At 43.8% G+C, this 13111-nt stretch overlaps 1 protein-coding gene across 5 annotated transcripts in view; it reads right to left on the reverse strand.

The window, feature by feature from the left end:
- Nucleotides 1–1162: 1162 nt before the first annotated feature.
- LOC142496631 (phospholipid-transporting ATPase ABCA1-like) overlaps nt 1163–13111 on the reverse strand; it is a 1672602-nt gene continuing 1660653 nt past the window's right edge. For all 5 annotated transcript variants that reach the window (XM_075603302.1, XM_075603295.1, XM_075603331.1 and 2 more), the window contains one exon: nt 1163–2979. In XM_075603302.1, the coding sequence (XP_075459417.1) occupies nt 2884–2979 (96 nt within the window). In that variant the 3' untranslated portion in view covers nt 1163–2883. The remainder of the gene's footprint in view (nt 2980–13111) is intronic.

Here is a 13111-nt window from a genome sequence, read left to right on the forward strand (position 1 = left end):
AGACCCACACATGAACAGAAATGCAACACCCTCTTACATTTTTACACCTACCCACACCATTGTTATACACTCCCCAAGCACACACACCTTTTATAAAGCACTGTATACACTGTGGACGCTTTATTAATTAAGATCTACACACATGCACACATACACACTTATACACATATACACACACATGCATTCCCTTACATCACAAGCATTCAGAGACCATTTAAAACCTTAAGTCATAAATCGCGTACTGCACATGGGGGAGGGGTACGCTTCATCCACAGATAACATTCCAGTTGCCTTGTTTCTAAGAAACAAAGAGATCAGTGTATCTCGAAAGTTCGCACAAATAAAAGCATTTTGTTAGCCACAGAACGGTATCGTCTATTTGTTTTTGATTATTAAGCCGAGAGAGAGAGAGAGAGAGAGAGAGAGAGAGAGAGAGAGAGAGAGAGAGAGAGAGAGAGAGAAAGAGAGAGAGAGAGAGAGAGTAGACCACCATCTACTGTTTGTACAACACTCTCTCTCCCACACTGACCGCCCTCCCAAATGCATTAGCAATCCATGGGTGCCTTCTATTTATAATCTCAGCATTAAGCACATTGAGATTCTACAGAATTTCACAAAATAGCGAAATTGGATATTAGCTAAGCCTATTGACTAAATATCGAGCAAACGGCTTGCGGACTCTAATACACATTTATTTTCATGACTAAAAAAGAGCATATGTTGCATGAATTGTGACCTCCTGCAAAAGTTTGGCGCATCTCTTGTTAAGACTGTCTACTTCACCATATTCACAAATATCAACAGCTGTCCACACATTTACACCATCCTCCTTTCACTGTGATACTATAGGTTTGCTTCTGTTGGCCATGGGAACATCCCCACTACGTTTGAGCTCTTTCACACATACAGTAAGCCTTGGCTCAGATTCTCTTCTTCACCAGTAGCAGTAATAACAAGTTCCGTAGGTGGTACTAGGGATTGCGTTATCTCTGATACCTCAGTATTATCAGTATTTAACATTAGCCTGCTGCTTACATGTTAATGAACAACTGCAGACGCATTATTTAAGCATAAATGCGAGACAAATATAATGTAAGATGCATAATATATATATCTATATATATATATATCTTTATTAATATTGTATCGATAAAAATAACATTGGATATATATTTTGTCTTTTTGTTACAGTTATTGTTTGAGTAAATAAATCAGAAAACATCAGAAATTACACAACCAGATGCCTTACAATACACATAACTGTGTCTACTTCTCACATGTTAATTATTACTTCATTCTAGTCTGTGTAAAGCATTCTTAGATGTCATATTTATTTATTTTAAGTACCGATAAACATACAGTACCAATTTAACATTTACTAGACAACAACTTTAGCATTGTTAGAAATTATTTTAATTTATTTGTTTATTCTGGTCTTTATTTTGGATTGGATTAATTGATTGGTGGTAATTTTGTTCGGTTTACTTCTTTATTTGTTGTTAGTTTAAGATTGTTTTGAATGCAGTGGATCTTGTTTGTGATTTTTTTTAGGTTGACTGGCATAGTGTTAAATGATGTCCATATTATATGGGCATCATGTACCCACTGTGCCATTCAATTTTTGATTGGCATTAGTAATGTGTTCATTTTGCAATGTAATGATGTTTTATTTGGCCGTTTTTTATTCCGTCACCATTTCTTGCAATAGTGAGCATGATGTACCCACTGAACCAATGAATGGGGGAAGGGTGGTTGTAGTTGCTAGGGGGAGGTGGTTAGGCCTCCATGGTGGGTAGTGGGAGAGGGTGGGTTAACCCTTTTATTACTATAGCGGTTACTAACCGCTAAGGTCATTAAGGGGTTAGGGGACATTAGATTGTACTGTATTGTTTGTGGCAATGGAGGACTTGGACTTTGATGAGGATGAGGATGGCCTTCATCGTGGCAGCCTGGCAGGGGTGAGTGCAAGTTTTATGCATTTAATTTCTGCAGTTTTATGTTTAATTTGTAATGGACAAATGCAATTATCCATATTTGGATAATAGTAATTTTGACCATTATTGTATGGTATGTGTTAGGGGGCAGGGGGGAAGGGGGGGTGTATTTATTGCAAAGTACTGGGTGTAATGTTTTTTTGGCCACACGATTTGTACCGCAGGACAGCAGGGACCCCCAGACTCCCGCGGGAATCACCCAAGGGCCCAGAACTCCCGCAGGGAAAACCCGAGGGCCCCGGACTCCTGTGGAGATAACCAGGTGACACCCGTTGGCCTGTTGTGTTAATTGTGTGGTGAAAAAAATGTAAACAATGATTTTTTTCATTGTTCCATTTCTTTTGCGCCAGCCTTTAGCTGGTTCAAAAATCTGGCGCACTTTTAAAGTACGATTCACTTATCACAGCTTAGTGAATCACGCTGACTCGCAAAAATGGCGCGTTTGACGTTTTTTTCATTGACTAAAAAAATGCCATTTATGGTTGATAAAGCACTGTTATCACTGCTCAGTGAATCACACAGCAGGCATTATCAGCCTTAAAAGCCATTTATCGTACTTAAAAGCAATTATCACTGCTTTGTGAATCGCCCCTAATGAATTATATTGATTTATAAGAGAATAAAATGAAAAACATTCGTATCCTTCCTTTTTGGGGGAGGGAGGAGGAGGGGTGGAGGTTATGATAGTCTTCTGGTGCTAGGCCAATCTTTAAAATGGTAATTTCTTTGAATCCAAGGATCTCCTTGCATGCTGTAGATAGTGTACCAATTCATAGAATGATCTCTTGGTAAAGAATTCAATTATTTAAGAAAAAAGGTGGCTTGCTGATTTGAAAGTGCTCTTGGTACATTATGCATGATCTACTTGAGGTATATTTGTTCGTTTTTTCTAAGGAACTTCATCTTCTTCTACTGCAAGTGCATTTACATATGCACGTCCCATTTGATCCTCTTCATTTTGAAGCTTTGCAAAATTGACAAACACCTGAAAAGAAAAATTAGAGACCACAATTAATGAATATGGAAGTGAGGAAAAGGTTACAAATCCAATGCACAAGCTTTTTTATTACAATAAAGGTCAACACACTGGGATCAATTTATCAATACTTCCCAACAGCAAAACAGTGTCAAAGGGAATACAAAGAATTGCACGAGATTTCTTAAATAAAATAAAAATGTGTTTTCTATGGGATTCCTTTTTATCTGAGAAAATAACATTTAGTTAATTTATAGTTTTTGCAATTTTTAGCTAATGAGCTAAAAGGAGTGATCTATCAACATACTGTCACGGCCAAGTTTATTCTAACATTTGCCCGGTCTCGGCCGCAACAGATACCGGGCGCGCACCGAGGTGTCCCGTGCGCGCGCCGGAGCCTCGGAGGATCGGTCCTGCGAGCGAGGCACCCCCCTCCCCTCTCCGGGTCCACTGGGTCCCCCGGAGCCCCCTACCGCCATCCCCCACATTAGAGGAACCCGGGGCTCCCTCGGGGAGCCCTGGGCATGCGCGTCATGCGCGCACGCTCCAGATGAAGCGTGACCGCGCATCGATGACGCGCGGCACGCCGAGGGAAAAAAATGAGCAAGCCGGGAAACCTCCCGGCTTGCAGTTTGAGCCGAGTTAGAATAAAGTGTGCCGCCTCTGTACTGCATCCTGCTTGCGATTGCAGTACACATGAGGAAACTATTACATTTGACGCAGATTATTGGTCAGGTTTATGCCAGCTCAGACCTTGAGGGAGTGTTGACACTAGTCCAACTAGGAGTAGAAGAATTGAATACCTTTCATTATTCAGATGTAGCCAGACTAATTGTTTGTGATGCTGGGGGAAGCGAGGGAATCCTGACCGTGGAAACACCTGTCAGCCTTATAAAGTACATTCACCTACTCTTCAATGGAGGGTGATGTCCAGACTGACACTGTGGTGTATTGTACCTGCACTAATTGGAAAATTGGTAGGGGCTCTGTAACTGCTACCGTACTGTATGTAAAGCAGATGAGCCAATAAACCTACCCCTTTGACGTTTCAGTGATACTATATTATAATGCCCCTTTCTGTGTGAGATAATTAGAAGGCATTAAATTAATTATTTCCCTATGCATATACTAAGAAGGAGTCAATTTTAAGGAGTCAAAGTAACAGGAGGAAGCCACAAATTCAACATTAACTACCATTTGTTTAACAGAAGAAAGAGTGCAAAGGCGGCTTGATAAAAGTTCAGTAAATAAATCCACTGCGTCCATCTATTAGCTGGTTTAGCATACACTGCTTAATCTGATGCACAGAGTAGCAAAGGCTATGGTTTCTAATCCTGTTGAGTCTGACACCAGTACACCATTCCATTCACTTGGTGCATTAGGTTGGTCAACTCCATATGTTTGTTATTTACAGCCTTTTAGGAAGTTTGGGATGTGAGTCATTGAAACATACTTTACATATCTCAGAGTACCTCAGAAGTGCCCCTTTATCAGCACAGGCATCTCTCCCTAATATATTTGGAAGGAGGTTTGAGGGGATATATACACACAACTGGAGACACTATTAAATCTCCTCCATTTTTGGCAGCACATGCAAAGAGCTCCCAAACAATTGCTTTAAAAACTTTTTTATTGTTTTCTAATGTGATTTGTAGGGTCTCTCTCTCTCCCTCTCTCCTCTCTCCTCTCTTCTCTTTCTCCCTCTCTCCTTAGTTAAGTTATGGTGAGTAAAAAAAGTGACAAAAACCCTCCACAGTAAAGCATATATTAAATGGAAATATTACTGTGTGCTCATATGCAACCCTGCCCACAGTGTGCTGGGTGATAATGGTGAAAGGAAGGTGAATTGAAGCAAAAGGTGGCTCAAACTTTCTAAAAATATGGGCTCCATGGCTAGCCCAAATAGACATCCCGGGGATGGACAGTGACACAATTTTGCACTAATAGTTCCAGATGCGTTCTCCTTCAACAATGCAGGTAAGACGAGGACATAGAAACAGGTAGAGCAGATAACCTCACACGGGCATACTAGTGCAGCAGGGCATACCAGAGTCGGCGGAGCGACATACACACCACGGAAAGGTGCCAACCACCGAAATAGCAACCTCTGCTCCTCCCCCCCCCTGACCAGCACGGTCGCCCCTCTGTGTCTGGCCCATGTCCAGTGTGTCATGTACGTCTTGTAGAGTAAGTCACTGTTGTTCGTCTCTTCAGTTAAATAAGTTTGTACAAATTACTGGACCATTCGACCCACTATGCTAAGTATTTGTATACGACAGTAGGAGGTGATACAATGTATAACTTGTATAAACCAAATAAAAAGGAAAGTTATAAAAAAAAAAAAAGGTGGCACTGTGTGGTCATTTCCCAGTATCCCTTGCTGCAGTGGAAGTGCTGTGTGATAATGGTGAAAGGCGGGGTTGCAGATTTGCCTAAGACATGTAAATGAGCATACAGTAATATTTCCATTTGCTATACAGCAAGGACCCACTAATACGGTGGGTTCTGTTCTGAGGACCCGCCGTAAAGCGAAAATCGCCAGAAAGTGGAATGCGCGACAGAAGGAAACCCCTCCATTCCGCGCATGCGCAACCCCGGGCCGAACCATTCTGCGCATGCGTGGACATTGCGGCCCCCATCTCACCACCGCCGTATCGGCGGATTGCCGAAAAGCAGAGCGCCGAGAAGCGGGGCCCTGCTGTGTGTGTGTATGTATTGTGACAGAAACCAGGGGATGGTAATAAATTCCGTATATAGGGCTCCCAGGATACTAGACAGTTTCTATCCTGTTTGGCCTGGGAGTGCAGCCTTATAATACATACACTCCATCCCACAGTTTGGCAAGCGCTGGAACTGAGGGATGAGAGATCCAGACCAGAGTTTGTCTGCTGCCTGATTTCTGTCACCTGTCATGCTAATTAGGAATCAGGTATGAAAGACTGATTTCCTGTTTGCTCTGGTCTCCCCACAAGAGCCAGGAGGCTGGAAGGCTGCTGAACTACAGAGGGGAGAAGCCTCTTCCCCAAACAGGTTCAATCTTTCTGTTCATTTGTGTAAGACTGCAAAAGTACCGTGTTTTGATGTTGGAAGTGGAAAAGCCACTTCCAACCCTGAGTCAGGGATATCTAAGTTAAGTTATCGCTCAGGTGAGCAGCTTTTGTTTTGATCTGTTTTCTGTTGTATGCACTGTGGCAGTCTCAGTGCCTGGGACTGAATAAACCAGGCATAGCCTGTTTAAAGGAACAGTACGTGACGCCTCATCATTTAACCTACCCTAAAAGACCGTGTTCTAAACAGTCCCGGACAAACGACGGAGCCCCGGAGTAAGCCGTTTGTCACATATGGTGGAGAATGCGGGCAGAGCACTAGGGGGTCTGCGGGTTGAAGAACTTTGAAAAAAAAAAAAAAAAAAAAAAGTTTTTTTCATCCTCTGCCTTACGCCGTTGGGTCAGTCGGAGTGACCCCCACAATGCGGATGAGCTTGTGGCCCTCGTAGAAAGGTACAATGCAGCAGAAGAGCACCCGCAACCCACAGTCGTGGAGCAACCCCACTACCCGAGGTTCCAGGACTCTTCCAGAGACGGTAAAAGGGTACCGGGGTTAAGGGGCGCTGAAGAGCGGCGACCACCTTCACGCAGCACCAGCAACAGTGGTTCGCACACTAAGGGCAATAGCCAACATGGGGAGCCGGGAAAAGGCTCTAAGTGGGATACAGCCTATGTACCTAAATGTGTAAATTGTCATGAGAGGGGCCACACAGCAAAAATCTGCCCACTAAATGATGAGCCCATGCAATGCAACAGCGTGGAACCTTATTCGCTGTTGTCCCAATGTATGGGCCCTAGCCCAGAGGACCCCTTGAATAACCATCTGTGGGCATTTGTAAAGGTTAATGGTAAGAGGGTTCGGGCACTTCTTGACTCGGGGAGCATGGTCACACTAGTGTCCGAATACCTCTTGCCCAGTAAGAAGAAACAGGGAAATAGTTCACAAAGAGTGGCAATTTGTTGTATACATGGGGATAATCATGAATATTCCACTGTTGATGTTTTTTTTGAAACAGAGTTTGGTTCTTTAGATTTCAAGGTGGGTATTGTACCCAAACTGGCACATGATGTGTTAATAGGGACCGACTTTCCCCATTTTCTAAAAATGTGGTCCCCCGCTCAGAATAGCGCCCAGAGTTCAATAGCGGACCATAACGAAGTATTAGAAGAAACAAATCCTTTCCCTTTTTCAGAAATGGAGGTTGACGAGGGCCCAAATAAGAAGGGGGAAAAGGAGGAGTGCTGTAAAATTCCCTTCCCCATCACTACTTTGGTAGGGAATACCCCAAATCAAGATGTTGAGCAGACACTTACCACCCCAGAACCGGATAAGACCCTCGCTGACCTAGAGGTCAGTCCTGGGAGTTTTAAGAAGGCCCAGTGGGAGGACCCCACATTAGCGGTAGCAAGGGGAAATATACGGGACCAGAATAGTACTCCTGGCCAACCAGATAGGTCACTTGCTTACCCCTACTTCGAGGTAGAGAACGACCTAGTATATCGGGTTGATAAAAGGAAATCAGTTACAACTAAACAATTGTTGGTACCACGGACATTCCGTAACGTAGTATTACACCTCGCACATAGTCATCCATTGGGGGGACACCTAGGGGTGGAAAAGACAAAAGAAAAGGTTCTCCGAAGCTTCTATTGGCCTGGGGTTCTGGCAGAAATTACGAATTATTGTTCCTCATGCCCAGAATGTCAGATCACCGCCCCGTTCAAGGCGTACCGCAGCCCATTGGTACCCCTTCCCATAATAGAGGTACCATTTGACCGGATTGCTATGGATCTAGTAGGACCCCTAATAAAGTCTGCTAGGGGACATCAGCATATATTGGTAATATTAGATTATGCCACCCGATATCCGGAGGCAGTTCCCCTACGTAGCACCTCAGCTAAAAACATAGCAAAAGAGTTAGTAGTTCTGTTTTCCCGGGTCGGGATTCCTAAAGAGATTCTATCTGACCAGGGAACACCATTTATGTCCCAAGTAACGAAAGAGCTATGTAAACTCCTAAAAATCAAGCATCTCAGAACCTCAGTCTATCATCCACAAACAGATGGTTTAGTGGAAAGGTTCAATAAAACCTTAAAGAGCATGTTACGGCGGGCGGTTGATAAAGATGGGAAAAACTGGGATTGTTTGTTACCGTACCTGTTATTTGCCATTAGGGAAGTTCCCCAATCATCCACAGGCTTCTCCCCGTTTGAACTATTGTATGGCCGACACCCAAGGGGCTTACTGGATATAGCCAAAGAGACTTGGGAACACGAGGTTACCCCTTACAGAAGTGTAATAGAGCATGTTGCCCAGATGCAGGACCGCATTGCTGCAGTCCTACCCATAGTGAGGGAACACATGGAGAAAGCTCAAGAAGCACAGAGGAATACATATAATAAGGGTGCTAGGGTCAGAATTTTTTCTCCAGGTGATAGGGTACTAGTTCTGGTTCCCACCGTGGAGAGTAAATTCCTTGCTAAATGGCATGGGCCATATGAGGTCTTGGAAAGAGTGGGAGAAGTAAATTATAAGGTAAGACAGCCAGGTAGGAGGAAACCTGAGCAAATTTACCATATAAACCTACTCAAGCCCTGGAAAGATAGAGAAGTCTTGTTAACCCTAGTACCCCCAGGTCCGTCAGAGAATCAAGAAACTGACCCAGAGGTTAGCATAGCTGAAACCCTGTCTGTTCATCAGAAACGAGAGGTTCAGAATTTAGTGAAAAGAAACAAAGAAATCTTCTCTATAAGGCCAGGTAGAACTAGCGTAATTGAACATGACCTAGTCTCTGAACCGGGGGTCCGAGTTAACCTTAAACCGTACCGAATCCCAGAGGCCAAAAGAAAGGCTATAAGTTTAGAGGTTAAAAAAATGCTAAAACTAGGTGTAATTGAGGAATCCCAAAGTGGGTGGAACAGCCCTATAGTCTTAGTCCCAAAGCCAGATGGTACAACAAGGTTTTGTAATGACTACCGGAAACTAAACGCGGTGTCAAAATTTGATACTTATCCTATGCCCAGGGTAGATGAACTTGTAGAGAGACTGGGCAAAGCCCGATATCTCACAACCCTAGACCTAACAAAAGGGTACTGGCAGGTTCCCCTCACAGAAAGGGCAAAAGAAAAGACAGCCTTCTCAACCCCAGACGGCCTCTTTCAGTATAAGGTGTTGCCTTTTGGCTTACATGGAGCTCCTGCCACATTCCAAAGAATGATGGATAAAATTTTAAAACCACATGCTCGGTATGCTGCCGCCTACCTGGATGATGTGGTAATCCATAGTGAAGATTGGCAATCCCACCTTCCAAAGGTCCAAGCTGTGCTTGACGCAGTCCGGGCTGCTGGACTAACTGCTAACCCCGCTAAATGCACTATTGGTCTGGAGGAGGCCAAGTATCTGGGATATTCTATTGGCAGAGGTTTACTCAAACCCCAAACACTCAAAGTGGAGGCGATACAAAATTGGCCAAGGCCAGTTACAAAAAAACAAGTAAGGACCTTTTTGGGGTTAATTGGGTACTATAGAAGGTTTATTCCCAATTTTGCAACTAAGGCAGCCCCACTAACTGACCTCACAAAAGCAAGAGGACCGCTAATGGTAAAGTGGTCCCCCGAAACCGAACAGGCCTTTAGAAGCCTGAAAGAAGCTCTCTGTGCCCAACCAGTGTTGGTCACACCTGACTTCTCCAAAGAGTTCGTAGTCCAAACCGACGCATCTGAGGTAGGGCTGGGGGCGGTACTCTCCCAGGAGTCTCAAGGTGAGGAGCACCCCATCCTTTATTTAAGTAGGAAACTAAATCCCCAGGAGAAAAATTACTCCATAGTAGAGAAAGAGTGTCTCGCAATAAAGTGGGCTGTAGAGACGCTCAAATACTACCTGTTGGGGAGAAAATTCCGGTTGGTCACAGACCATGCACCCCTTACCTGGATGTGTCAAAACAGGGAAAAGAATGCTAGAGTGACCAGGTGGTTCCTAAGCCTACAACCCTTTAAATTTTCTGTGGAACACAGGTCAGGGCACAAACATGGCAATGCTGACGGGTTGTCAAGGATGCACTCCCTAATATCCATGGTCGCTCATCCCTCGAGGTCTGAGCTGGGGGGGAGGATATGTGACAGAAACCAGGGGATGGTAATAAATTCCGTATATAGGGCTCCCAGGATACTAGACAGTTTCTATCCTGTTTGGCCTGGGAGTGCAGCCTTATAATACATACACTCCATCCCACAGTTTGGCAAGCGCTGGAACTGAGGGATGAGAGATCCAGACCAGAGTTTGTCTGCTGCCTGATTTCTGTCACCTGTCATGCTAATTAGGAATCAGGTATGAAAGACTGATTTCCTGTTTGCTCTGGTCTCCCCACAAGAGCCAGGAGGCTGGAAGGCTGCTGAACTACAGAGGGGAGAAGCCTCTTCCCCAAACAGGTTCAATCTTTCTGTTCATTTGTGTAAGACTGCAAAAGTACCGTGTTTTGATGTTGGAAGTGGAAAAGCCACTTCCAACCCTGAGTCAGGGATATCTAAGTTAAGTTATCGCTCAGGTGAGCAGCTTTTGTTTTGATCTGTTTTCTGTTGTATGCACTGTGGCAGTCTCAGTGCCTGGGACTGAATAAACCAGGCATAGCCTGTTTAAAGGAACAGTACGTGACGCCTCATCATTTAACCTACCCTAAAAGACCGTGTTCTAAACAGTCCCGGACAAACGACGGAGCCCCGGAGTAAGCCGTTTGTCACAGTATATATGTATATATATATATATATATATATATATATATATATATATATATACAAAAACACAGAAAAAACAGGCGCACTCATAGCGTAAAATTGTATAACAATAAATTTATGGAATAAGGGATAAAAATACACACTCACAAACAGAGCTGAATAAAATGCATTTTTGAGTACAACTCAGCCCGTTCAGATGCAGGAACCCAATGAGGAGGACTTCGGTGTGATGTCCGCGGTGTGTCTTGCCACAATAGCCCCTCTATGTCCAAGCAGGGACCGAAACCCACGAGGGATGCCGCCTTCCCCTTGCTCCGGCGCTACACAGAGCATACACTGAATCAAATCTCGCGTGAGCTCAATGACGTCTTCCCTTCATTCGGGCTGCAGTGACTCTTTTGGATAGCAATTGGAATATCTTGGGATTTGTATATATTTTTTATATATTTTTTTCTGGACATTTTCTTCTTTTTTTATATTTTTTATGTATTTTTTATGTATTTTATTAGTTTAATACATTAATTTTTATTCTATCCACTGTGCTTAGCATAGGTTTTTTATTCTTATCTGTATTATTTTTATTTTTACAATCACCTTTTATTTTTATAGAGATATTATATAGTGATAGGTTGGCGCTAATATTTTTTCTCTTGTTGTGATATATATATATATATATATATATATATATATATATATATATATATATATATATAAATAATTAATAAAAGTACTGAGGTACAATTACTTGATGGGGAGAATGGATGCCCAGTGCACCGGCTGCACCTCCCCCAGCTCCTGCTGGCAGCTTAACCCCTGTAGCTCCAGCTGCATTATGGGGGCAGGTGGCAGCTGCAGGCACTAAACCTAGCAACAACAATGCTGGAGCCTAAGAAGGAAGCATGGGGATTGAGGCTTATGTAGGGGCTATGGCTGAAGTAGTGGGCTCCTCTACAATGGTGACAGCCAGCAAGATGTATGGGAAGGTTGTATTCTTTCGCTGTACGCTGACTGCCACCCATACCATGGTTCAGCGGGGCATTGCTGTAGGGGGACCTACATCCCTGATTGGTTGAGGGCTACTAACAGCTCTAAACAGAGGGTATCATAGAATAATGAAAAAATATATAAATAATGAGCGGGACCGCTGAGGTAAGCTGCGAGGCGATTCAAAAGCGTGGGTGTGGAAGAAGTGGAAGGGAGAGATGCTGTGAGCTGCGTGTATGTAGGAGGAGTCCCAATGGGAAACGCTACCTGAGATCCTGGAGTGTAGCGGGCCTGGGTCAGTGCCCCTACGGATCCCTCGTGTAGCCCTCCTCCAATGCAATATTCTCCGTGGAGGGGACGCCGCCGTCTCGATTAGCCTCCGTGCTGTCTCCCTTCTGTGGCGCGAAGATCCCGAGTGCCGGAAGACACGTGATGATCTTCCTCTCCTAGTGAACACGTGATGGCCCGAGGGGGAGATAGACCGCCGTCAGCACCCGCGCAGCCTCCGATCCTCAGCGCGTCACTCCAATCTTGCGATGGCAGGAAGCAGAAGTGGTGATTGGAAAGTTGAATCGCACCAGGTCCCCAAAAAGCACTGACAGCTCACCAAAAATAGAAACTAAAATTGTTTAATAAAGACTACATAAACACCCAAGGGTGTTTATGTAGCAGTTTTTTGTTTGTCCTGATATTCTTTTTTATGTAGTCTTTATTAAACAGTTTTAGTTTCTATTTTTGGTGAGCTGTCAGTGCTTTTTGGGGACCTGGTGCGATTCAACTTTCCAATCACCACTTCTGGGACCTACATCCCCACTGTACCCCTGGAAGGGTTGGGCACAAGAATAATACTTTCAAATTTCCCCTCTTCCTCCCGGACTGCCTCATATGCCCGCACTTGAAAGACCTGGGAAACATATAGTTGAGCTGCAGGGATAGGGCCTGAGGCACATGCTCTCATTTAAGCGGCAGGTGCAACTGCTGCTATTTGTTTCTGTCCTGATATCCTCCCCTGCTGTGTATTTAGTTCTATTTAGGTAAAAACATATTCCAATTTGTCTGTCTGTATATCATCCCCCTGATATCTTAATTTAATTCAGCTTTCACACTTGTGCAAGACAACACCCACCTTAGAAAAACCATTTGCTTTAACGTCCCTCACGTGCTAATTAAGTTTGTTGTGCCAGGCAGGTGACTTTGTAAAGGTATATAAGTAAACTCATAGCAGCCTTAGCTGCCTGCAGCCATGCTCTGAAGCAGATATGCTTTTAAGTAGATATGTGTGAAGTATTTATGAAGTTTAAAAAGGAAGTTCAAAAAGAAGTGGAAAAGTGGACAACACCTACTGCTTCTGATTCCTGCTTTTGAACTATGTTGGAAAG

Source organism: Ascaphus truei, chromosome 1, assembly GCF_040206685.1.
Source record: "Ascaphus truei isolate aAscTru1 chromosome 1, aAscTru1.hap1, whole genome shotgun sequence".
NCBI classification, from domain to species: domain Eukaryota; kingdom Metazoa; phylum Chordata; class Amphibia; order Anura; family Ascaphidae; genus Ascaphus; species Ascaphus truei.